Genomic DNA, 26,132 nt, shown 5'->3' with positions numbered 1-26,132 from the left:
CGTTCCGTTCCTGCTCCCAGCTGTTCCTCATTCTCCTAACTACCTCGTTTACTCTTTCACACCTGTCCCCTATTTTGCCCTCTGATTAGAGTCCCTATTTCTCCCTCTGTTTCCGCTTCTGTCCTTGTCAGATCCTTGTTTGATGTTTGCTGTGCTGTGTTCTTGTTCCGTCGTGTTTTTGCCTTCATCAGATGCTGCGAGTGAGCAGGTGTCTCTATCAGCTACGGCCTGCGCCTACCCGAAGCGACCTGCAGTCTGTGGCCGCTTCTCCTGTTATTCCCCTCTACAGACTAGAGGATTTCTGTTATTCCCCGTTTGGACTTTTCCTGTTAAGAATTCAGGATTAGTCGTTTTCTGTTTGGACTGGAATAAACTCTGTTTCTGTTAAGTCGCTTTTGGGTCCTCATTCACCTGCATAACAGTACCTAAGTGTATGTAAACTTCCAACTTCAACTGTATATATATATATATACAATTTATATATATATATAATTTATATGTCCAAAATGGATGTAGCAACTACAGATTGCCCCTTTAAGTCTATCAAAAGTGTGCAAGTTTGAGCATGTGTCCAAAAACAATGATTGATAGGCATCTTAAACTTCTTGAATTCAGACATTAATGGGTTCAAATGCACATTTAGATTTGTGAACTGCCATCCACAACCACAATCTGTGAGGTGCAAATAGCTAAATGGGAGAGCAGCAGTGTGATTCACATCAATGTACTATGTAGATATCAATAATAAGTGATATCCGTATCGTTGTAGACTACACCACTGCTGTCCTCCTTACCTCCAAGCGTTTATTCAAGTTGGATTATCTTTGGATGCCGACTGCAGTCACACCATTGGAAGACATTGCTTGAACTGTACCCGACAAAAGCTTATTCTTGCTCTTTTCCCACGATTGATCAAACACATTGCGTCATCATAGTGGTCTCTGACTTGTGGTCAGACTCGCTCAGATGCTTCTTTTTTAAATTATGATTTTAATGTTATTGAGAAGTGTCAAAGTGTCTGATTACAATATTTTTCCTGGTAACAGATGACAGTTTTGTAATCTGTTACTCACCAACCCTGCCTCTGAGCTGGCACATATTTATATTATTTTATCTGTATTTAACTAGGCAGGTCAGTTATGAACAAATTCTTATGTTCAATGATGGCCTAGGAACAGTGGGTTAACTGCCTCATTCAGGGGCAGAACGACAGATTTTTAACTTGTCAGCTCGGGGATTTGTTCTTGTAACCTTTCGGTTACTAGTCCAACGCTCTAACCACTAGGTTACCTGCCACCCTGGCAGGATCACTCACCTTGACCTCCTCCTCTACTTTCATCACTGCCTCAGCATACGACACCTTCTGCACTACTCTGACTCTGGCCACTTCAACCTGCCTCTGTCGCACCGGACACTTCTGATTCACATGGGCACCCCTCCAGTTGACACAAAACGTCATCCATTGAAACTACACAATCTCAGGTAATGTTAGATAGTCACACAGATTTGACTTTGAAAACAGCTAGCACACTAATCCTGTTGCAGCCCCTCCTCTCTACGCCCACACTGCCGCTGTTCTTTCATTCTAGCTTGTGGATGACATAAGAAAAAATACATGAATTCATGCAGTCTAAATGATTATCAGTCTTAGATGTTTTATTTATTTATTTTACTAGGCAAGTCAGTTAAGAACAAATTCTTATTTTCAATGACGGCCTAGGAACAGTGGGTTAACTGCCTGTTCAAGGGCAGAACGACAGATTTTGTACCTTGTCAGCTAGGGGATTTGAACTTGCAACCTTTCGGTTACTAGTCCAATGCTCTAACCACTACCCTGCCGCCCCACTAGGCCACTAGGCTACCCTGCCGGCCCACTAGGCCACTAGGCTACCCTGCCGCCCCACTAGGCCACTAGGCTACCCTGCCGCCCCACTAGGCCACTAGGCTACCCTGCCGCCCCACTAGGCCACTAGGCTACCCTGCCGCCCCACTAGGCCACTAGGCTACCCTGCCGCCCCACTAGGCCACTAGGCTACTCTGCCGCCCCACTAGGCCACTAGGCTACCCTGCCGCCCCACTAGGCCACTAGGCTACCCTGCCGCCCCACTAGGCCACTAGGCTACCCTGCCGCCCCACTAGGCCACTAGGCTACCCTGCCGCCCCACTAGGCCACTAGGCTACCCTGCCGCCCCACTAGGCCACTAGGCTACCCTGCCACCCCACTAGGCCACTAGGCTACCCTGCCGCCCCACTAGGCCACTAGGCTACCCTGCCGCCCCACTAGGCCACTAGGCTACCCTGCCGCCCCTAAGTTAGGACTTATCTTGCTACGGGATTTTCTAATCACCCACATGTGAGCTGAGGTCATGCAAAAACATGTCACTGATTTCCAGGTTAATAAGAACAATATTTGGTGGGGACTTTTACAATGGTGAGAAAAAACAAAATGTTAAGAATTTAGCAGAAATTTGTTTCCTGCTTGACTGAGTACCTCAGCGACGGTCCTCTTCTCTAATCTTATACTTGCTGGTTAGGGTTCCCAATTTTTGGATACCTTAAAAACATATTTGATTTTCAGGGTTCAACATTAAAAAAACATGTTAATCCTAAATTACAGTATTAAAATCTGTGCTTTCAGGGTTATTTCTTCCACCAATCGACAATCAACGTGTGGATCAGCTACAATAACAACATTTGGAAAAAAACAAAAATTACTGTAAAATGACTAATTTCTTTACTTCATTCCCCCCTGTAAGCTAACGCAGAAGTATTTGAGTTCACAATGAAGAGAGCAGAGCGCACTATGCAGGGAAATGGCTGATTTCCTCAGAACCTTATCAGAGTATGTGATCTCTTATATGAAACACCAGTTTAGTTAGACTGACAAGTGTGATATGAAAGGGAAATGTATCTCTCATTTTTGACTAACTGGAAACAAGTGTGGGACAAATAGCTGATCCTACCAAGCATGCTCAAGCTTAAGCTTCAAGATACCAGACCAGCCAGCACAAGAATGGCCACACAGAAAAATATGTTTTAGCAATTTAACAGATCTACAGTAAGTAGACCTTCAAGGGAAACAAAAATGGACACCCATCAAGTACGGTATTTAGATGGCAGGTCAGTATCTATTAACCTCGTCCCGTGGCTCAATTGCTAAGAGAGAGCCGGCTGGGTGGACAACATTAGGTCTGTATTGGTATTAGTTGTAAGTACGTGAACAATATAGAACAGTTTAATAACTCAACTTTCCACTTTGTGTGTATAGTGTTCATGCTCCAGTAGATTACTGTCTAATACATGATGACTGAGATCGTGAGCTCCTGTAGTGGTCTCTTCATGCTAACTGAAGCCAGTGAAGTGTGAATTTGCCTCTTCCTGTGTGTGCTCACTGTAATGACAGTTCAGTCTATGGGTGTGTGTGTCAATTTGGCAACCATGAAAACACTAAGACAATGATCTTGAAATCCTGAAAAGGGCTGGTTGAACAGTCAGTTGAGATGATGTGTTTCATAGGAAGGTGTTCTTTCCCGTGTGTCCCCTCCACTTACACAACTCACTAATTAATATCACCATTCATTGGGGCACAGAAGGATATTTTTACCACACACAGTGTTGTGTTATTACCAAAGACAGTGGGCATTCGTTAAGTCTTTCAGAGAATTGTCAATACAATTCCTTGAAAGCAGAGAGAAAAATCATAAAATAGCTGAAACTTAGGCTAATATGCATTTCTTTGTCTTGCTCTGAGCCACACCCAGTTCCTACCCATAATTTGTTCTGAATACAGCAGAGTAGTCAATTCATCCAGTTAGTTGCTGTGAATTGAAAACACTGAAGTATAACATAACAGCATAACAGGTGAACCATACTGTATTAAGCTAACACTAAGACTATTTTGAGAATGTGAGAACGGCATTCCTTCATCTATCTGGAAAAATATATATTTTTTATATTAAAAAATAACCCAATCTTAATATATTTAATTTCAGTCATTGGAAAAAACGAAGAAGAAAAACGAAATCCATAAAAATATTGTGAAAATATTATTTTGTGAATTTCAAGAAGTGAAACTGTTCTTCTGTAGAGCCATAGTCGTGTTAGTGATAATAGACATTCTCTCTCTCTCTCTCTCTCTCTCTCTCTCTCTCTCTCTCTCTCTCTCTCTCTCTCTCTCTCTCTCTCTCTCTCTCTCTCTCTCTCTCTCTCTCTCTCTCTCTCTCTCTCTCTCTCTCGCTGTGTGTGTGGGTGGTGAACGCACATGAAAAATGGTAAGCTACTGTTCCACATTGTTTTTTCATGAAGTCACTTTAAAACTCCCACATAATTTCGTGGCTGTCAGACAGCAAACCAGGCGAGGGGAAAAACACAACTATGAATTGGATGCTGTGGCAACAATGCATTGTCTCCATAAACCTCTGCCCTATTTAATCTTTGGTAAGTACTTTTCTCACTATTTTATGTTTAAAAATGTTACAGATTACAAATGTAAAAGTCTCCAACACCAATCATTCTGAAGAATACATCTATCGTATGGTGTATCCCATCGTCCATTCTCCAATTTACTGTATGCCAATGAGGTTGTTGTAGTTTTAGCTAGGAAATTTGAACTGTTTTCTCATACTATACTATACTGAGTATACTGTATAACATTTTAAGTAGTCACTTATTCCAGGAATGATGATGATCTTCGATTGTGTGTTTTGGCTAACTGTTGGCAGGGCTTGACATTAACTTTTTCGAAAGTTAACAATAATTGTTTTTTTACTTTTCCGAAAGCTCAAGTGCCTTGTAAATTGATATAATAAAGAAAGTCTGTAATACCATGGGCCAAAAAAGGTGACTAAAAGGAATTATTATCACTATTATTACCATTCAGAGCCTCAGACAAAAATGCAGGCCTCTATACATATCGGCTTCTTTGTATATTCAAGCCTGTCTCAAAATACACCACCGTCTCTTTAAGACATAAAAAGGCTTTTTACCTGACACATTTGTACAAGATAGTTGGTTTTCTCAGTGTTCAAACACATTTTGACAGATGTAATTCATGACTTTTCCATGACTTTTAACCACATTTCCCTGATAAATAATTGGCGGTGTCTTTGAAAAATGAAGCATTTTGTGGTATTGACACTGGAAGGCTGCTGATCCAATGTACTATCTCCTGCCATTGTGCCTCCACAAAGTTAAATAACTGCACTGTTAGGCAACTGTTTAAACACATAAACACAAACCTCCATCTGGAGAGCTACTGGGTGTAACTTTAGCTCATTCAATGAATTCAGGGATCAAATGGCTCAAGTGGGCTACCTTACAAAGACATGTTTATCTATAACATTGTAAGACTAACATATTCATGTTTCAGTAGGGCTGTGACGATCATGGAATTTGGGGTAACCTTATTTTGTCATGTAAATGTGGTGCTGTAATAGTCTGTGCCAGCCTCTTTAGCTTTCTTTCTTTCTTTACTTTCTTTTTTTAGCTTAAAATAAATAACTTTCTCGTTTATGAGATACAGTCAAGTTGTTTTGCATCATATCATATTGCTTTTTTGGTTGTTTGTTTTAGGTTTAATATAATCTTTCAAGAATTCATAAAGTTCTACACACTTGTTTCTAACATGTAGCTCAGCATTCCTGAACAGTCTCCGACACCAATCTATCGTATGGTGTATCCCATCATCCATTCTCCAATTTACTGTATGCCAATGAGGTTGTTGTAGTTTTAGCTAGGTCATTTGAACTGTCAGAATGTTGAACAAACTTCATTTCACCTTACTTTACCTGTACGCACCGATTTTGTCCCTATGTTGGAGGTCATCAGAGAAAAAATATCTACAGGGAAGCGTTTTTAACTCGACCTTCAGTATGCTGGTCTGTATATTCTTTAGTATTTCCGGTTTTTATTTTTACTCAATTCACACGTGACAAACACTTACTGGTACCCCAAAAAGTCGGGCTAATAATACTTTCCTGTGGAAATTTTCTCTCCACTTCCAAAAGGACCAACAGCATGGACAACTGGTAAAGTAATTTTAAATATAATTTTATTCAACATTCTGGCTTTTGGAGACTATTGCGTCTTTTTTACAGTGACTTCTTTCAGACTAATATCATGGAGTAACCATGGCAACAGTCAGATGTTTAGACAAATATAATTCATGACTTGACAATATTTTTTGAAATACACATTGCATAAAAAAAGGCACACATTTCAAACATAAATTCTTGTTGGTCGTTAGAGATAATCACTTGAACATTTCAGTGGTGGAAAAAGTACCCAATTGTCATATTTGAGTAAAAGTAAAGATACCTTAATAGGAAATGACTCAAGTAAAAATGAAAGACACCCAGTAAAATACTACTTGAGGAAAAGTCTAAAAGTATTTGGTTTTGGGTATACTTAAGTATCATAAGTAAATATCATTGCGTAAATATACTAAAGTATCAAAATTAATTCCTTATATTAAAGCAAACCAGAGGTCACCATTTCTTTTTTTACGGATAGCCAGGGGCATACTCTAACACTCAGACATCATTTACAAATGAAGCATGTGTGTTTAGTGAGTCCGCCAGATCAGAGGCAGTAGGGATGACCAGGGATGTTCTCTAGAGAAGTGTGTGAATTGTACCATTTAACTGTCCTGCTAAGAATTCAAAATAAATAGTAATTTTGGGTGTCGGGGAAAATGTATGGAGTAATTTTATTTAGGAATGTATTGAAGTAAAAGTCGTAAAAAAATTGTCAAGTAAAGTAGAGATACCCCCAAAACCTACTTAATTAGTACTTTAAAGTAATTTTACTGAAGCACTTTACACCCGTGGAACATTTCATACATTTAGAATTCCACTCCTTGCCACTCCTTGCCACTCCTTGTCATTGCTGAAGAGACTGGCCTTTCAGCAATTTTAAAGTCAAGCTGGATTCACGGTGGAGCTCATTGGTTGTTGGAAATAACAAATATTTTCCATGACAACATATGGATCCTCAAAAATAGACTTAGAATTTATAACAAAGTTAAAAACAAACATTTAGCTGTTAGCTAGGCACGTTGTTAAGATGTTTTATGGTTGGAATTGCAATATGTATTATTTAATTAAAGAATTTAATGGTGCGCGACCAACTTTTGACGGACTGGTTTTGTCTAGACAAACAAAAAACGGTTGCTAATATTTGCATAATCGTTGTGATTGGGGGATAGCTATGAGTGTGATTGGATCAAATCCTCTGTTCTCCCTGAGCTCATTAATGATAGAATGTTCATATTTGTAGATGGCAGAAAGGCCAGTGTGTCTTTGGCACAAATACATGACATGGAGTACAGGGAGTGGGTTAGCTAAAGAAACTGGTACACAGGCTAGTGCTGTAGCAATGGCCCAGTCACTGCCGTTGCGTTAACAATCTGTAGCAACTCAGTAAACAATCTATCAAGCAGTGGTCATGCCATTGCTTCTCCGGTCATGCACACAGACTTGGTGTTCACCATCCTAGTTGATTTCAACTTTGTTTTTTTATAACATTAATGATTCACTTTCACTTATAAATGTCTACACTCACCAAGCATGACATTGGGTAGCATATTTTAGCAGACGATGTGGAGATTCAGGTTGGATTCTAGCATCTTTTTCAAACTTTACAAACCAGAGAATTATGCTAGCTGGTAACCACCTCACTATCTAGAGTGGCCCTACTTTGTGTTGCAACCTGCGTTCAGCCAGGAGTAAACAACAGACGACTGCAACCTGATTGGCTTAATGCAATACACAACATCCAGAACTTATTCCTAGGCAGCCGGTGGAAAATATTTTTCCAGTTTATTTCCAGCTTCTCAGCATTAAATTTAGTTAAGGGCAAAATTGAAACCTTTGCAGCCTGAATGGAGAATGCTTTATGTCTGAACCAGTCGCCGGGTGACACGGGTGTATTACTTGTCACATGATCAAGCCCAGATGATTGTGGAGATCCACAGCACCCATCCAAGCTAACACCAATAACAATAAACTGTAGGCTACATTTTATTTAACTAGGCAAGGCAGTTAAGAACAGATTCTTATTTTCAATGACAGCCTAGGAACAATGGGTTAATTGCCTTGTTCAGGGGGAAAGGACAGATTGTTACCTTGTCAGCTCGGGGATTCAATCTTGCAACCTTTCGGTTATTAGTCCAACGCTCTAACCACTAGGCTACCTGCCGCCACATGACTATAAAGTGTCGGTGAGCATCTACACTAGAGTACAGTTGATAATTTATCATCCTACAATCCAACACCTGTCAATCACCTGATCAACGGTCCCGTGTGGTTTCAGTTGGTAAACGCATGGTGTTTGCAACGCCGAGGTTGTGGGTTAGATTCCCACGGGAGACCAGTATGCAAACGTACTACTGTAAGGCACTCTGGATAATAGCCTCTGCCAAGTGACTGAAATGTACTGCATCCTGCCTATTAATAGGGGAAGGGGGATACCTAGTCAGTTGTCCAACTGAATGTATTCAACTGAAATGTGTCCTCCGCATTTAACCCAACCCCTCTGAATCAAAGAGGGGCTGCCTTAATCAGCACTCATGTCTTCGGCACCCAGGAAACAGTGGGTTAACTGCCTTGCTCAGGGGCAGAAGGACAGATGTGTACCTTGTCAGCTCGGGGATTTGATCCAGCAACCTCTGTTACTGGCCCAACGCTCTAACCACTAGGCTACCTGGGTGGTAACACAAGACCTTTCAGGGTGTATTCATTGTGACAGCTGCAAATAATACTTCAGTGTACATGTTGGCCTAATGCAACATAATATAGGAACTATTTAAATGTCGTAATTCAACAACAGATGCAGTTTAGCCTGCACATCGTATACTCATTGCTCAAGAGGTTTGCAAATTATTTTCGTTTTTTTCACTGTGCTCATTTCTGTCTGTGCTATGCAACTAGGCCCATTTGCAGTGCAACAATGCTATCATAACTGGACAAAAATTATCCCACCAACACATTTTCTTTCCTCAACTTTCCCCGACAGTTAAAGCTGCAATATGTAACTTTTTGGACGACCCAACCAAATTTACATAGATACAGTATGTGAGTTATAGCAAGTTGAATAAGTGGTAGATCTGTTATGATATGTGCTATTTCTATGCTTCCCATTCTTAAGTTTAGTTTTTTGTCTTACTTTCGGTTTTGTACACCAGATTCAAACGGCTGAAAATATAATATTTTTGGTTATTTGAAAGATATTTCACAGCGATTATGGTGCAATGATTCTCTAGTATACACAGTGTATAAAACATTAGGAACACTTTCCATGACATAGACCAGTGGTTCCCAACTCCGGTCCCAGAGTACCCCCAACAGTACAGATTTTTATTGTAGCCCCGGACAAGCTGATTCAACTTGTCAACTAATCACCAGGCCCTCAATGAGTTAATGAGGAATGTTTGTCCAGGACTACAACAAAAATGTGTTCTGTTGGAGGTACTGGAGGACTGGGGTTGAGAACCACTGACATAGATTGACCAGGTAAATCCAGGTGAAAGTTATGATCCCTTATTGATGGCACTTGGCAAATACACTTCAATCAGTGTAGATGAAGGGCAGGAGACAGGTTAAAGAAGGATTTTTAAGCTTTGAACATTGGCCAGCATCCCTGTGGAATGCTTTCGACACCTTGTAGAGTCCATGCCCCGACAAATTGAGGGCAAAAGGGGGTCCAACTCAATATTAGGAAAGTGTTCCTAATGTTTTGTACACTCATTGTATATTGCTTGTTTTGTCACATAAACTGAAATGTTCTTTAGCTATTCCTGGTATTTCGCAAGAAGAGGAATGGCCTATTGAGGAGAGGCTTGCGTAGCCAATTGCCTATTTTGCATGTGAACAGCTGGGAGAGATAAAGTAAATATTAGCTAGATATTAGGCCATTCATTAGCTAAATATTAGGGCTATAGACTAAATATTTACCTGTCCAAATGCAAGAAAAAAATAGCAGATCTGTGTGTTCCTCCAGGATGCGCTCTGTGGTACCCGGGTACACAAAGCTCCATTATTGATTGGGGCTAGGCCTACATTTTTAGACAAGACAATTTCAACAACAGTGCAATGAGGAATGTATTTTTGTTATCAAATGAGTTCGCAATTATTTTCTGTAAACTGCAGTGATGTAGATTAATTTGAATAACCACTCAAATGTCCTGTTTTGTTTCATGTCGAAATAACAGCATACAGCCTAGACTTGATCATGCAACTATTTGGAACAGTTTGGGTCTATTCTCGACAATTTAGAATGTCCAGAAAGGTACATATGTTGTAATTTGTCAAGATATGCCTACTTTATGTAGCCTATTTTACATTCAGCAAGCAAAATGTCTCCTCCAATAGGCTATCAGTAAAGAAAATAAATTGAAATAAGCAGGGCTGGACTAGCACAGCTGGGGCCCAGGAGGACCTACCTCCAGGAGGCCTCCCCACCCCCAAAAAACAATCAAACTTATAGGCCTTATCATTGTAGCATACCATACACTATGTGCTCCCAGTCCCCGGGGCAGTCAGCTTCAAAAGCTACTCTATTGATTTGATTTTTTACAATTACAAGAAATTAGCTGTAAATCTTTTTTTAAATTCTCAGCTGCATGGCAAAATGTGTAGAATAGCATGAGATTAGCTCGAAAATTGCAAATGTTTCTCTCTGCCCCATGGCAATATGTGTAGAATTGCAAGAAATGATCCTTAAAAATGCAAAATACTGTCTGTTCCCCAACCCAAAAAATGATGGTTCGTACGCCACTGGGTTAGGGAAAGGAGTAGCGGTAGGGTTTGGGGTAGGGATGTCCCAAGGATCCCGGACAGCACTAACCCTTGGAGCATTGTAGGCTACACCTCATCAACATTCAACTACGAAGTGCAGAGACTGGGAGAAGAGTGCACTTTTTTGTGTGCTTTATTGTTGAACTTGTCCATTCAGACAACTTACATTTATATTCTTCTTGTCCAACATTCTTTTTTTTACCTGTCCCGGGGACAAGCATTACTGTTGAGCCCTGTTGCTGTCTCTCTTTGTTTAGGTGTTCTCTTTGGATATGTTATCCCACTCTCTTCCCTTCTCCAAGTTTCTCCAGGTACGTTTCAACTATCCTTTCCAGACAAAACAGTTTAAAACAACAGAATTGCAGTGCACGCTTCCTACAAAAGTTCTCAACCAATTAGGGTTTGGTAATAGGAAAACATCTGATATTACATGTAATATATACTGTATGTCCAGTGGTCTTTTTTGATGGCGGCAAAAGTAAGACGTGTTTTAATTGACCCATCACCCCCTTGCATGTGTTATGCAACAAAGCTGGTCTTATTTTAGGCATCAGAGTTGGCACCCAGAGGATATGGCTACAGTAACAGCACTACACAATTTACATGGTATTGCTGTAACAATTAGACCATTTCCTTCTGTGCCACGTAGTTATAGCACCACTCTGCACAACATAATAAACCATTTAAAAGTTTGTCATTTACATTTTCACATTCAGTATGTGAGATTTATTTGACAAAGTATTTCCATTGTAACATCATGAAAGGTTTATTATGTTAGGATACATGATGTATTGACAATAGTGTACATTTCAGTGACCTGTGGGGGCAAGAACATCTCTTCATGTTGTGGACACTGTGTCACATCCCAAGGTAATGGCACAACTATTCCAAAAACCAAGTTTTGGTTCAGTTGCAGTTGATGAGGTTGATGAAATTTTATTATAATGAAATATAATCAATTTGCTCTTTTGAACCTTTCCTTTCAGAGGGAGTCAGTGAATTAGATTGCTTTGGTAAACATCTGCGCTTAAGTAGGATCAGCTGGAAATGTGTGTGGACACCTATAAAACACCAAACACAAAGATACACACTCTGTATAGAACAGTAAGTAGTGTAGAACACAAGGCTAATTTAATGTCTCTCTGAGGTTATATAATTTGATTGTTTGCATTTAGGGTGCTCTGTAGACTGAAGACGAGAGATTTTTTTTTAAATCAAATTAATTAACTACTAAATATTATTCAATTTGATATTCTTCACAGGAAAACACATATCGAAATGCATGCAAACATATCGGAGACGTCTCAGACTATTCGTCTGTCCAAAAAGCTTAACATGACAGCTCATGTATTTGACAAGAGTGATTTGAAGAGCTGCACAAAGACTGTTTTCAGAGGTTCACCTAAACAATTGGGTACGTTTATATTAATTACCTCCAGCGTGCATCACTTCCCTTCCATTATATGGAAGGGAAGTGATGCAACCAGAAGATATCTATATTGTTACATACAACATCTAAACTCAGCAAAAAAACAAACGTCCACTCACTGTCAACTGCATTTATTTTCAGCAAACTTAACATGTGTAAATATTTGTATGAACAAAACAAGATTCAACAACTGAGACATAAACTGAACAAGATCCACAGACATGTGACTAACAGAAATGGAATAATGTGTCCCTGAACAAAGGGGGGGTCAAAATCAAAAGTCACAGTCGGTATCTGGTGTGGCCACCAGCTGCATTAAGTACTGCAGTGCACCTCCTCCTCATGGACTGCACCAGATTTGCCAGTTCTTGCTGTGAGATGTTATCCCACTCTTCCTCCAAGGCACCTGCAAGTTCCCAGACATTTCTGGGGGAAATGACCCTAGCCCTCACCCTCCGATCCAACACGTCCCAGATGTGCTCAATGGAATTGAGATCCGGGCTCCTCGCTGGCCATGGCAGGAATTTCCTGTCTTGCAGGAAATCACGCACAGAATGAGCAGTATGGCTGGTGGCATTGTCATGCTGGAGGGTCATGTCAGGATGAGCCTGTAGGAAGGGTACCACATGAGGGAGAATGATGTCTTCCCTGTAACGCATAGCGCTGAGATTGCCTGCAATGACAAGCTCAGTCCAATGATGCTGTGACACACCGCCCCAGACCATGACGGACCCTCCACCTCCAAATCTGTCTCACTCCAGAGTACAGTCCTCGGTGTAATGCTCATTCCTTAGACGATAAACGCAAATCCGACCATCACCCCTGGTGAGACAAAACTGCGACTCGTCAGTGAAGAGCACTTTTTGCCAGTCCTGTCTAGTCCAGCGATGGTGGGTTTGTGCCCATAGGCCACGTTGTTGCTGGTGATGTCTGGTGAGGACCTGCCTACAAGCCCTCAGTCCAGCCTATCTCAGTCTATTGCGGACAGTCTGAGCACTGATGGAGGAATTGTGCATTCCTGGTGTAACTCGGGCAGTTGTTGATGCCATCCTGTACCTGTCCCACAGGTGTGATGTTCGGATGTACCGATCCTGTGCAGGTGGTGTTACACGTGGTCTGCCACTGCAAGGACGATCAGCCGTCATTCCTGTCTCCCTGTAGCGCTGTCTTAGGTGTCTCACAGTACGGACATTGCAATTTATTGCCCTGGCCACATCTACAGTCCTCATGCCTCCTTGCAGCATGCCTAGGGCACGTTCACGCAGAAGAGCAGGGACCCTGGGCATCTTTCTTTTGGTGTTTTTCAGAGTCAGTATAAAGGCCTCTTTAGTGTCCTACGTTTTAGTAACTGTGACCTTAATTGCCTACCGTCTGTAAGCTGTTAGTGTCTTAACGACCATTCCACAGGTGCATGTTCATTAATTGTTTATGGTTCATTAAACAAGCATGGGAAGCAGTGTTAAAACCTTTTACCACAAAGATCTGTGAAGTTATTTGAATTTTTACAAATGATCTTTGAAAGACAGGGTCCTGAAAAAGGGACGTTTCTTTTTTTGCTGCGTTTAGTATAACGGTATTACAAAGATAATTAATCACATAGCCGATCTTAAAAATTGCAGTTCGATGCGGCCCCCCATCTAATGTACACTTCAATCGACATTCAAGACAGCTGGATATCCAGGCCTCCTGGAGGAAGGAGGAGACCAAATATATCCCTCTTTACTCTGTGAGATACAAGGAGCTGAACAGCCCGCAATGGAAAGAGGTGGGATTCAAAAGTCAGATATGAAATGTACTGCCTACAGCTCATATAGAGCTAAATTATAGGATTGAAACAAGCTGGCATAAATAGTGAAACTCTTGGGGTCGGTTTCCCGGACACTAGTTCCGGACACAGATTAAGGTTAGTCAATGGAGAAGCTTCTTTGAAAGTACTTTTTAGTCTAAGGTTAGGCTTAATCTGTGTCAGGAAAACCAGCCCAAGTAGTCCAAGACTGGAAAAGACCCATGCAGAATCCTTAATCCTTAGAGAAATAAGTTATACAGACCTAACCTCTCATTTATGTTCTCTATAGCCACCAGTGCAATCCAAGGATAGAAATAGGTGCACTGTGGGTAATCTTAACTCCTCACTGTCCTATGAGGTGCAGATAGAGTGTGTGGCCAACAACAAATGTACCCAGTGCCCCTGGAGCGAGGTTTTCACAGTCCCACCCGGTGAGTTGACCTTTTACCTAAAACTAATACCTGGGATCCAGAAATCTGTTCAATGGTCTTACCAAAATAGGCTTAATCAATTGTCCACTCTACTGATTTATAACATGAAATAAGCTAAATACGTGTCCATTTATTTTCTTCTGTTTTCTAAGAACTTACTGACACGCCTCTCATTGAGATGGTAAAAGCTGGTCGTCCACAAACCAAAGGGAGGAGATTAGTGATCATAAAATGGAAGGTAATTCATTTCCCCATGAGTAACTTAACCTTACAATATGAACATTTCAAATGTGAAAACAGTAAGTTTGTGACAATATGAACATTTCAAATACAAATGTGAAAACAGTAAGTTTGTGACAATGTGAAAAATGTTAATAGAATGTGGAAATAGTATGTTTGAGTAAACTGATGTAGGTATACATTTATCAAAGTGAATAGTTTATCGCACTACACTATAAACTGAGCATACAAAACATTAAGAACACCCGCTCTGGGCCTCCCGAGTGGTGCAGTGGTCTAAGACAGTGCTAGCTGTGCCACTACAGATCCTGGTTTGAGTCCAGGCTCTGCCGCAGCCGGCCGCGACCAGGAGGCCCATGAGGCGGGGCATAATTGGCCCAGCGTCGTCCGGGTTAGGGGAGGGTTTGGCAGGCTGGGATGTCCTTGTCCCATCGCACTTTAGTGAACCCTGTGGTGGGCTGGGTGCATGCACGTTGACACGGTTGCCAGGTGTATGGCATTTCCTCCGACACATTGATGTGGCTGGCTTCCAGGTTAAGCGGGCATTGTGTCAAGAAGCAGTGTGGCTTGGCTGGGTCGTGTTTCGGAGGATGCACGGCTCTCGACCTTCGTCTCTCCCGAGTCCGTATGGGTTTTGCAGCGATGAGACAAGACTGTAACTACCAATTGGATACCACAAAATGAGGGTGAAAAAGGGGTATAAAAATGAAAAAGAACACCCACTCTCCATGACAGCCTGACCAGGTGAATCCAGATGAAAGCTATGATCCCTTATTGATGTCACTTGTTAAGTCCACTTCAAATCAGTGTAGATGAAGGGGACAGGTTAAAGAAGGATTTTTAAGCCTTGAGACATGGATTGTGTACAGTATGTGTGCCATTCGGAAGATGAATGGGCAAGACAAAAATAGAAGTGCCTTTCAAACAGGGTATGGTAGTGGTGTCAGGCGCACCTACATACGTTTCCTGTGTGTATCAAAAATGGTCCACTGCCCAAAGGACTTCCAGCAAACTTGACAACTGTGGGAAGCATTGGAGTCAACATGGGCCAGCATCTCTGTGGCACACTTTCGACACCTTGTAGAGTTCATGCCCCGACGAATTGAGGCCCATCCTGGTGTTGCTGTAATACGTATTGTATAAAGCTTGATCCTACCATTGTCCTGTAGTTTGCAGCCAGTGAGTTAGCGGAGGGCTACAGTGTTTCCGTGGGGAAAGCCTCAGGAGAGGACCCTATTGAGACCTTCAACACCAGCAGGCACCTACTCATAGTGACCCTGTCTCACTCAGCCTACCACCTCAAAATCACAGCTCTCAACGGGGCTGGGACCTCACCTGCAGCACAGAGCACTATATGGCCACTGGACGACAAAGGTAGAAACACCTATCAACTGTTATGTTATCCTCCAATATAGGAATCAGACTCTGGCCGTCAGAATGTATTCACTATTTTGCTTGAGCGGTAATATGAGTAAGTTATGTTGTTGCATTAGAAATGCATTACTAGTTGCTCTCCTGTGTAACAGCATGGTATCAGTCTGTTGAAGTGGATGTCTGAGATCTCTCAGATGCAGGAGAAAGGACTATGAAGTGTTGTTTGGTTTCTCTCTACAGACATATATGGGAAGCTGAATCTGACATTCAATGGCAACACGTCCTTTACTATCTCCTGGGTGGATGACCTGATCAAAACCTACTCCTGCTTCTCAGTGGAGTGGTGGACGAGAGGAATCAAAGCTGCTCACAAGTCCTTCTATGAGGATGAGAACAATTATGAAGTCATACCATTGCGCGGTAAGGTACATACATCACTCTCCTGTGTTACAGTTTTTTTTCGATTGCTAAACGACAGTGGACACAACTGGAGTCACATGTGCAAAACTCTAACTACAGTCTGCACAGCAGCAGTTCATGTGGAGCAAACTCTAGTTCGTTTTTCATTGCTTGAACACAGTTTTCAAAACTCTACACACTTATCCCATGACTTTAACCACAACCTGCACAACACTGTGGATTTACAGCACTTTGTTCAAATGCTAACACACTGCTGTCAAAACTGTGAACCACACATTCAAAACGGAATAGATTTCAGCCTTGTGCCTTTCAAACACTGCTGATTGCAATTTCAGCTGAAAGGCTAAGCAGGTGTCTTGTTTTAGACTTGTTAGTGAACACACACACATATTACAGTATATATAGGTAGAGCTCAGAAAGACTCATTTTGGAAATGGAACAAGGAAGATGGGTTCGTGGAGGGAGAAGGGTGGCATGGAGAGGGTGGATGCGTGGAGGAAGACAAAGAAGACAAAGAGCTGTTATTTCAGATGAAATAAGGGCTACACTTATAGACCATGTCGTGAACCATGGTCTCTAATTGAGAGAGGCAGGGTTGAGGGTGCAACCCAATCTGCAAAGATCCACAGTGGCATCTGTAATGCAAATTTTCCATCATGCAAACAGGTGAGAGTTACATTCTTACAGTAAATGAAAACATTACAGGAATCTATTTTGTATTGCAATTATAGAATATTTACACAGATATATATTACAGTAAGTTTGACTGTAAAATATATTTTTACAACAGGACCCAAAGGCTGCCCCCAACAGGGGGAAGAGGAAAAATATTTTCAGATGCGCAGGAAAATGCTATTGTTGACATGGTTGTTGTCAACAATGCAATAAAACTGTGGGAGATTCAAGATAGAGTGCTGGCTGATAATGATATATTTGAAAATGTTAATTCTGTCAGCACAACAACTATTGCTCGAGTCCTAAAGAAACACCAAGTTACAATGAAACAGTTATACACTGTACCGTTCGAGAGAAACAGTGAACGGGTAAAAGAGCAAAGATACCAATATGTCCAGGTAAGACGTCTGAGGTTACGTACACAGCTATACAAAATATTTACAGTAAAAAAAACACTAGCATTTCTACAGTAAAACTGTGCACTTACTGTTTTTCAGAGAGTAATGGAGGTGGAAGCACTGGAAAGACCACATTCATTTGTATTTATCGATGAAGCTGGATTTAACCTTGCCAAACCACGGCGCAGAGGAAGGAATGTTATAGGTCAAAGGGCCACTGTGGAGGTTCCAGGCCAAAGGGGGGGAAATATCACCATGTGTGTTGCAATGGCCAATGATGGTTTGCTTCTCAACACACCACTCATTGGCCCATACAACACAGAAAGGCTTATAGCTTTCCTAGAACAGCTCTATGCTCAGCTAGTGCAAGCAGAACAGGGGGAGCCAGTAAGAAACCCCCAAGTTTTTGTCATAGTTTGCGATAACGTTGCTTTTCACCACTCTGGAGCTGTCACAGATTGGTTTGCAGCACATCACATATTTATGGTTTTGTACCTGCCTGCATATTCACCCTTCCTCAACCCAATAGATGAGTTTTTCTCTGCCTGGAGGTGGAAAGTGTTTGGTCACCACCCACATGACCAAATGTCTCTTTTGGAAGCCATGCGTGCCGGATGTGAGGACACGAGTCCAGAGGACTGCCAGGGATGGATAAGGCACTCCAGAAGGTTCTTCCCCAGGTGCATGGCAAGAGAAAACATTAAATGTGATGTTGAAGAAAACCTGTGGCCTGATGCTAGAGAGGCAGGATTAGCCCCTCAATTATTTGTTCGAATTACAGTATGTACTTTTAATTCCTACCTTTTTTTCTCATTACTGTCATTCCTTAAATTACTACAGACTATTGAAGCAAACTGCTCATTTTCATTTACCTTAAATAATTGTTATGTTCTAAAAAATTTAATAAATCATGTGAAAGAATGTCACTCTTTTACTTTGTATGAAGTCACTGAAATTGTTCAAACTGTAAAGATGAAAAGTTTGTATTTTCTGTATTGGTGTTTGATGCTAGTGTTTTCACTCTGTGTGTTCTGAGTGACAGTGTGTGTTATCTCAGTGAGGGTTGTGCATAGTGTTTGGCTGCACTGAGCGTGTTTTGAGCCATGTGTTAAGAGTTGTGTTGCTTGGAATGAGTTTTGCAGGTGATGTGAACTGTTTAGCTCAGGTGACTGTTGGTAGTGCAGACTGTAGTTAGAGTTTTGCACATGTGACTCCAGTTGTGCCCACTGTCGTTTAGCAATCGAAAAAAACTGTAACATGAGAACAACAGAGGATTCACATATTTTGATTGATACATCATATTATCATGACCAGTACTTTCAGTTTGCCTTGATGAAAGACGTTTCCCCATTTAAAACCACTCTTGTTGTTGTATGAACTAAAGAGCCATTAGAGCTGTATAAGAGGTATACCTTCACTCTGCACACGAGGCCAGACAAAGAGACCTGCAACCTGAAGTTCATCAACAACAGCGAGAGCACCTACGGGAGCATCCAGTCCTACTTCACTGAAGGATGTGAGTCTGAAATACATATTTTAAATGTACAGTGCCTTCAGGAAGTATCCAGACCCCTTGATTTTTTTTCACATTTTGTTAGGTTACAGCCTTATTTTAAAATGGATTAAATACCATTTTTTTCTCAGCAAATCGACACACAATACTCCTCAATGACAAAGCAAAAAACAGGTTTTTAGATTTTCTTGCAAATGTATAAAACATTTTAAAAACAGAAATACTGTATTTACATACAATACCAGTCAAACGTTTGGACACAGCTACTCATTCAATGGTTATTTATTTATTTGTACTATTTTCTACATTGTAGAATAATAGTGAAGACATCAAAACTATGAAATAACACATGGAATTATGTAGTAACTAAAAGTGTTAAATCAAAATGTTATTTGAGATTCTTCAAAGTAGTCACCCTTTGCCTTGATGACAGCTTTGCACACTCTTGGCATTCTCTCAACCAGCTTCACCTGAAATGCTTTTCCAACAGTCTTGAAGGAGTTCCCACATATGCTGAGCACTTGTGGGCTGCTTTTCCTTCAATCTGCGGGCTAACTCATCCCAAACCATCTCAATTGGGTTGAGATCGGGTGATTATGGAAGTCAGGTCATCTGATGCAGCACTCCATCACTCTCCTCCTTGGTAAAATAGCCCTTACACAACCTGGGATGTGTGTTTTGAGTCATTAAGCCCTTAACTGCTGATTAAGGGCTTGTAAGTAAGGTCTACATATGTATTTGGTGCATGTGATGTGACAAATAAAATTGGATTAGTCCTGTTGAAAAATGCTAGTCACACTAAGCGCAAACCAGATGGGATGGCATATCGCTGAAGAATTCTGTGGTAGCCATGCTGGTTAAGTTTTCCTTGAATTGTAAATAAATCACTGACAGTGTCACCAGCAAAGCACCCCCACACCTCCTCCATGCATCAGGGTGGGAATTACACATGCGGAGGTCATCCGTTCACCTATTCTGCATCTCACAAAGACATGGGGGTTGGAACCAAAAATCTCAAATTTGAACTCATCGGACCAAAAGATAGATTTCCACTGGTCTAATGTCCATTGCTCGTGTTTCTTGGTCGAACCAAGTCTCTTCTTATTTTTGGTGTCCATTAGTAGTGGTTTCTTTGCAGCAAATCGTCCATGAAGGCCTGATTCATGCAGTCTCCTCTGAATAGTTGATGTTGAGATGTATGTTACTTGACCTTTGTGAATCATTTATTTGGGCTGCAATCTGAGGAGCATTTAACTCTAATGAATTTATCCTCTGCAGCAGAGGTAACTCTGGGTCTTCCTTTCATGTGGCGGTCCTTAAAGTAATGATGGACTGTTGTTTCTCTTTGCTTATTTGAGCTGTTCTTGTCATAATAGGGACTTGGTCTTTTACCAAATTGCCCTATTTTCAGTATACCACCCCTACCTTGTCACAACACAACTAATTGGCTCAAACTCATTAAGGAAAGAAATTCCACAAACTAACTTTTAACAAAGCACACCTGTTAATTGAAATGCATTTCAGGTGACTACCTAATGAAGCAGGTTGAGAGAACGCCAAGAGTGTGCAAAGCTGTCATCAAGGCTAAGGGTGGCTACTTTGAAGAATCTCATCTATTTTCATTTTAATATTTTTTTGGTAACTAAATGATTCCATATGTGCTAATTCATTGTTTTGACATCTTCACTACTATTCAACAACGTAGAAAATAGTACAAATAAATAAAAACCCTTGAGTGAGTAGGTGTGTCCAAAATGTTGACTGGTACCGTAAATATTTAGGCGAAATTGAGCTCAGGTGGATCCTGTTTCCATTGATCATCCTTGAGATGTTTCTGCAACTTGAGTAGAGTTCACCAGTGGTAAATTCAATTGATTGGACATGATTTGGAAAGGCACATGCCTGTCTATATAAGGTCCCACAGTTGACAGTGCATGTCAGAGCATAAACCAAGCCATGAGGTCAAAGGAATTGCCCATAGAGCTCTGAGACAGGATTGTGTCGAGGCACAGCTCTGTGGAAGCGTGCCAACACATTTTTTAAAGCATTGAATGTCCCCAAGAAGACAGTGGCCTCCATCAGTCTTAAATGGAAGAAGTTTGGAATCACCAAGACTCTTCCTAGAGCTGGCCGCCTGGCCCAACTGAGCAATCAGGGGAGAAGGGGCCTTGGTCAAGGTGGTGACCAAGAGCCTGATGGTCACTCTGAGAGAGCTCTAGAGTTATTCTGTGGAGATGGGATACGCTCCAGAAGGACAACCATCTCTGCAGCACTCCACCAATCAGGCCTTTATGGTAGAGTGGCCAGACAGAAGCTACTCCTCAGTAGAAAGCACATCACAGCCCACTTGGAGTTCGCCAAAAGGGACCCAAAGATCATGAGAAACAAGATTCTCTGGTCTGATGAAACCAAGATTTAACTCTTTAGCCTGAATGCAAAGCATTATATCTGGAGGAAACCTGGCACCATCCCTACGGTGAAGCATGGTGGTGGCAGCATCATGCTGTGTGGATGTTTTCCAGCGGCAGGCACTGGGAGACTAGTCAGGATTAAGGCAAAGATGAACGGAGCAAAGTACAGAGAGATCCTTGATGAAAACCTGCTCCAGAGCTCTCAGGACCTCAGACTGGGGTGATGGTTCCTATTACAACGTCCTTTACGGTTTCTATGCCTTCAGTTTTCCACCTTATCTGTGAATTCTGAAAAGCTATCCAAGGATTGTTCCATAGGTTTTTTTTTTAGGAAGTAATATTGTTTTTTGTAGAATCCGTTACATTTTTTTCCATGTAGTTATAGTGTTCTTAACTACGAAGATAATGTTCTTAGCTCCATCTTTTGAAAACAGACACATGAAAAGATTCTGGTGGTGAGCATGCACATCTTCAATATGTACCCATTATTCCTCTTTAGTGCATTTAACTATAAGTCCCAAGTAAATCCTAGGGTGTCGAGTTGTACAAATCCGGAAGGTTTAAACCGACCTCAGATTTAGGGACATCAAATCAACATCTGATCATCACACAAACACATATCATAAGCAAAGACACAGGGACCTACTTCATGTACTTACTAGCTTGTTACAGTGTGCATAGAGTACCTGCATGTCCCAAACAACCAACCACCCACACATCAATTATTCATAAATGCATTGTGATTATATTCAGTGTATTTTCCTCTCAGCCCCAATTAGTGCCCCAGGGAACATCAGCAGCAGTAATGTTACCCAGAGCTCCGTGGTGCTGGAGTGGACATCAGTCCCTGAGAAGGACACCAGAGGTTTCCTGCTGGGCTACATCCTCCACTACACAAAGAGCCCGGATGAAAGGATAGACGTTGAAAAAAGTAAGATTGATTAATTTGATGTTCACAAAAAGGTGGCAATTGAGACTTGCAGTGAGTGAGTATTCACAGAATTAAAAGCAAAGTAAAGTACAGTGTGTAGACTGTTTTATAGTTTGGCTAATATCCGAATTAGGAAAGTATTCAGACACCTTCACTTTTTCCACATTTTGTTACGCTAGTCTTCTTTCTAAAATGGATTAAATAAAATAATTTATTAAATCCGCACACAATACCCCAAAATGACGAAGCAAAAACAGGCTTAGAAACTTTAGCGAATGTAGTGTGTGTAGATGAGGATTTATTAACACATTTTCAAATGCCAAGTATGTAGTTATTCTTAGAAGTTAAGACTTCCTGCACACTATCAGATATTTTTACTACCATGTCTAGTTCCCAAAAGGCTCTAGCCTCAACTTCCTTAAAATGATTATTGTGGTCTTACTACTATTTATTCTGATGCTTCAGTGACTTTGACTATTGTTTTCACTGTAACAGACATCACTGTGGATGCTGGTTCAACCAGCTACGAGTTGGTGGACCTACAAAGCAATACTGTGTACCAAGTCCAGCTGTCTGCCTTCACTGCTGCAGGAATGGGAGTGAGAAGCTTAGCTGTATACTTCGAAACCAAGTCAACAGGTTTGCGTGTTGATCTTTCAATGGTTGTATTGTAATCTCTGATATCCCACATTTGAATGCCATTTCGTATTAATTTAAAAGGACCTGTGCTGCCTGCTTTCCCTCCCCAGTGTCCCTGTCTATTGGTGGTATGATAGCAGGGGTCGTTATTGGAGCAACTTTACTCTTACTTGTGGTTAATCTCGGCTCTTTGTTGTTAAAAAGGTACGGTCGTCATGTTTTTAAGTCAAAGGTGTATTCTTATGTTAGTGTTGTTCTATTAAATGTTGCCCAGTGGAATTCAAGTAAATGGAAACTTTCAAATATTACATGGTCATTTGTTGTACTTTCAGAGCAAAGAGACTACTTTGGCCAAGTATCCCTAATCCTGGTAACAGCAATGCCATCCAGAAAATAGATGGGGTCTGCGAGCTGGTAAGAAAATTGTGACGCATGACAGATTTATTGCATTTATGTCTAAGATCATGCCATGTTGCTGTTAGATTTTTCCCTCTGGAACAATAAAGATCGATTGATTCTCATAGGAACTCCTGGAGCCCATCAACAGACAGAAGTTAGAGGAAGAGGAGAGGGACGCCAACAGTCTGCACATTGTTGACAGTAGAGAAGAAACGTCTCCCGTTAGCAACCTCCATAGCAACACCGACTCATGTCTACACCTCAACACAGAACACGAGGAGAATCAAGGGCCTTCAAAGACAACTGCAGACTCTACAGAGACCACTAAAGTAGACCCTCAAATCAACGTGGGCTTGTGCCGAAGAAACACAGCCACAGACAGTAGCGCTCAAGATCCCACTTCTGACACCATTAAACCTACCATAGACACAAGACAGACAGACCCTGTCCCCATTAGTGCGGTGGCCCACCAGTGCCCGCAGTTGTCCTTTATGAGTGATTACACGACCATGGAACTCTTCCAACAGGCTATGACACAATGTGTTCCAGCCACTATAACATTGGAACCCCATGGCCAGTCAGAGTACACAGACTCACCCCTGACCAGACCAGAGTCAGATTACATACACCAGTCCCTCTATGATACTGTCCTTCACCTGTCCCAAGGCAGCACAAGTCCAACTGAGGTGTATTACACAGTTCTTTGAGAATGTTTACAGTAGATTCTAGAATCTGCCTTTCTCACAGATGCTGTGGAACAATTCTCAGGCCTTTCATCTATGTAAAAAAGCCAGCTGCTGCCATCAGTGTCACCCTGTTGACTAGCCTACTTATAGTTCTGGACATTATTGGATCGTCAGAACTCTGGAATGAGAAACCTTTCAATGACATACAGGAACTTAAAAAGCTGTTATCCTATCAATACGTGTATTGAGGGATTGTTTGAGGAGCAGAAATTTCCCAATCCTTTTTTTGTGGTTTTTAATAAAATCATGAATCAGAGACCATTTTATTCTCAGTTTATGTAAACTGACATAGACGGTCCATATTTCTGATGTTGGACAGGTTCACTAACAAAGACATCAATATAATCTATAGCAGGCTTTTACCCCATGTTTCATATGGATTTGGTAATGGATTAAACAAATACCATCACATGGCATTACATGTATAGTTGAGACTTATTTGACGCAAAGTCTCTTTATTGGATTTCTTTTGGTTAGGATCGTCTGAAATATAGTAGGTACTTTGTCAAAGGTACAGTTTCAGGACGAACATACAAAATAGAGAGAAAACATTGAAGCATTGTTTGCGATATCCTCTTTCATAATTTTCACACATTAGTTGCCAACATCTTTAACAAGTACATAAGAGTGAGCCAACACCTTTTTGTACACATGTTCTCTACAGTGCGTGTGTGTGTGTGATATATAAAACACACAATGCCTCCAGAAAGTATTCAGTCCTCATGACTTTCTTCACATTCTGTTACGTTACAGCCTTATTCTAAAATCAATTAAATAAAACAATTCCTCAGCAATCTACACACAATACCCCAAAATGACAAAGCGAAAAAAGGTTTAGAAATGTTTGCAAATTTACATAAGTATTCAGACCCTTTGTTACAAGACTCAAAATTGAGCTCAGATGCATCCTGTTTTCCTTGATCATCCTTCAGATGTTTCTACAACTTGGAGTCCACCCATGATAAATTCAACGAGTTGGACATAATTTGGAAAGTCAAACCTGTCTATATAGAAAAGTCGCACAGTTGACAGTGCATGTCATAGGAAAGACCAAGCCATAAGGTCGAAGGAATTGTCCGTAGAGCTCCGAGACAGGACTATGATGAGGCACAGATCTGGGGAAAGGCACCAACATTTTTTTTCCGCATTGAAGGTCCCCAAGAACAGTGGCCTCCATCATTATTAAAATGGTAGAAGTTTGGACCTGGCCGCCCAGCCAAACAGCAATCAGGGGAGAAAGGCCTTGGTCAAGGAGGTGACCAAGAACCCGATGGTCACTCTGACAGAGTTCCACAGTTCCTCTGTGGAGATAGGAGAACCTTACATAAAGACGAACATCTCTGCAGCACTCCACCAATCAGCCTTTATGGTAGAGTGGCCAGATAGAACCTACTCATCAGTAAAAAGTCCGACAGCCCACTTGGAGTTTGCCAAAAGGCACCCTAAAGGACTCAAGACCATGAGAATCAAGATTCTCTAGTCTGGTGAAACCAGGATTGAACTCTTTGGCCTGAATGCCAAGCTTCACGTCTGGAGGAAAACTAACACCATCCCAACGATGAAGCATGGTGGTGGCAGCATCATACTGTGTGGATGTTTTTCCACAGGCAGCGAGACTAGTCAGGATCGAGGCAAAGCTGACCAGAGCTAAGTACAGAGCGATCCTTGATGAAAAGTGCAAAGGTTCACCTTCCAACAGGATAATGACCCTAAGCACACAGCCAAGACAACACTGGAGGGACAAGTCTCTGAATGTCCCTGAGAGGTCTAGCCAGAGCCCGAACCTGGTCGAACATCTCTGGAGAGACCTGAAAATAGCTGTGCAGCAACGCTCCCCATCCAACCTGACATAGCTTGAGAGGATCTGCAGAGAAGAATGGGAGAAACGCCCCAGTACAGGTGTGCCACGCTTGGGACGTCATACCCAAGAAGACTCGAGGCTGTAAT

At 41.4% G+C, this 26,132-nt stretch overlaps 1 protein-coding gene across 2 annotated transcripts; it reads left to right on the top strand.

Moving 5' to 3' along the window:
- Positions 1-2,956: 2,956 nt before the first annotated feature.
- LOC124049058 (interleukin-31 receptor subunit alpha) lies at positions 2,957-24,441 on the top strand. 2 transcript variants are annotated; one of them, XM_046370371.1, is made up of 16 exons: positions 2,957-3,120; positions 11,096-11,104; positions 11,607-11,663; positions 11,780-11,897; positions 12,056-12,207; positions 13,842-13,987; positions 14,298-14,439; positions 14,592-14,677; positions 15,849-16,053; positions 16,294-16,473; positions 18,931-19,062; positions 22,240-22,401; positions 22,897-23,040; positions 23,151-23,244; positions 23,373-23,454; positions 23,565-24,441. In XM_046370371.1, the coding sequence occupies exons 1-16, from the start codon at positions 3,114-3,116 to the stop codon at positions 24,144-24,146; spliced, it is 2,298 nt and encodes a 765-aa protein (XP_046226327.1). In that variant the 5' UTR covers positions 2,957-3,113; the 3' UTR covers positions 24,147-24,441. The 2 variants fall into 2 exon arrangements, with proteins under 2 accessions (XP_046226327.1, XP_046226326.1); XM_046370370.1 differs by lacking the exon at positions 2,957-3,120 and adding an exon at positions 4,258-4,437 and having other exon boundaries at positions 11,051-11,104.
- Positions 24,442-26,132: the final 1,691 nt, after the last annotated feature.

Source organism: Oncorhynchus gorbuscha, linkage group LG11 (genome assembly GCF_021184085.1).
Source record: "Oncorhynchus gorbuscha isolate QuinsamMale2020 ecotype Even-year linkage group LG11, OgorEven_v1.0, whole genome shotgun sequence".
In the NCBI taxonomy this organism is placed as follows: Eukaryota; Metazoa; Chordata; class Actinopteri; order Salmoniformes; family Salmonidae; genus Oncorhynchus; species Oncorhynchus gorbuscha.
Note: the sequence above shows the minus strand (reverse complement) of the source record. Positions and strands in the feature narration are given on the sequence as shown.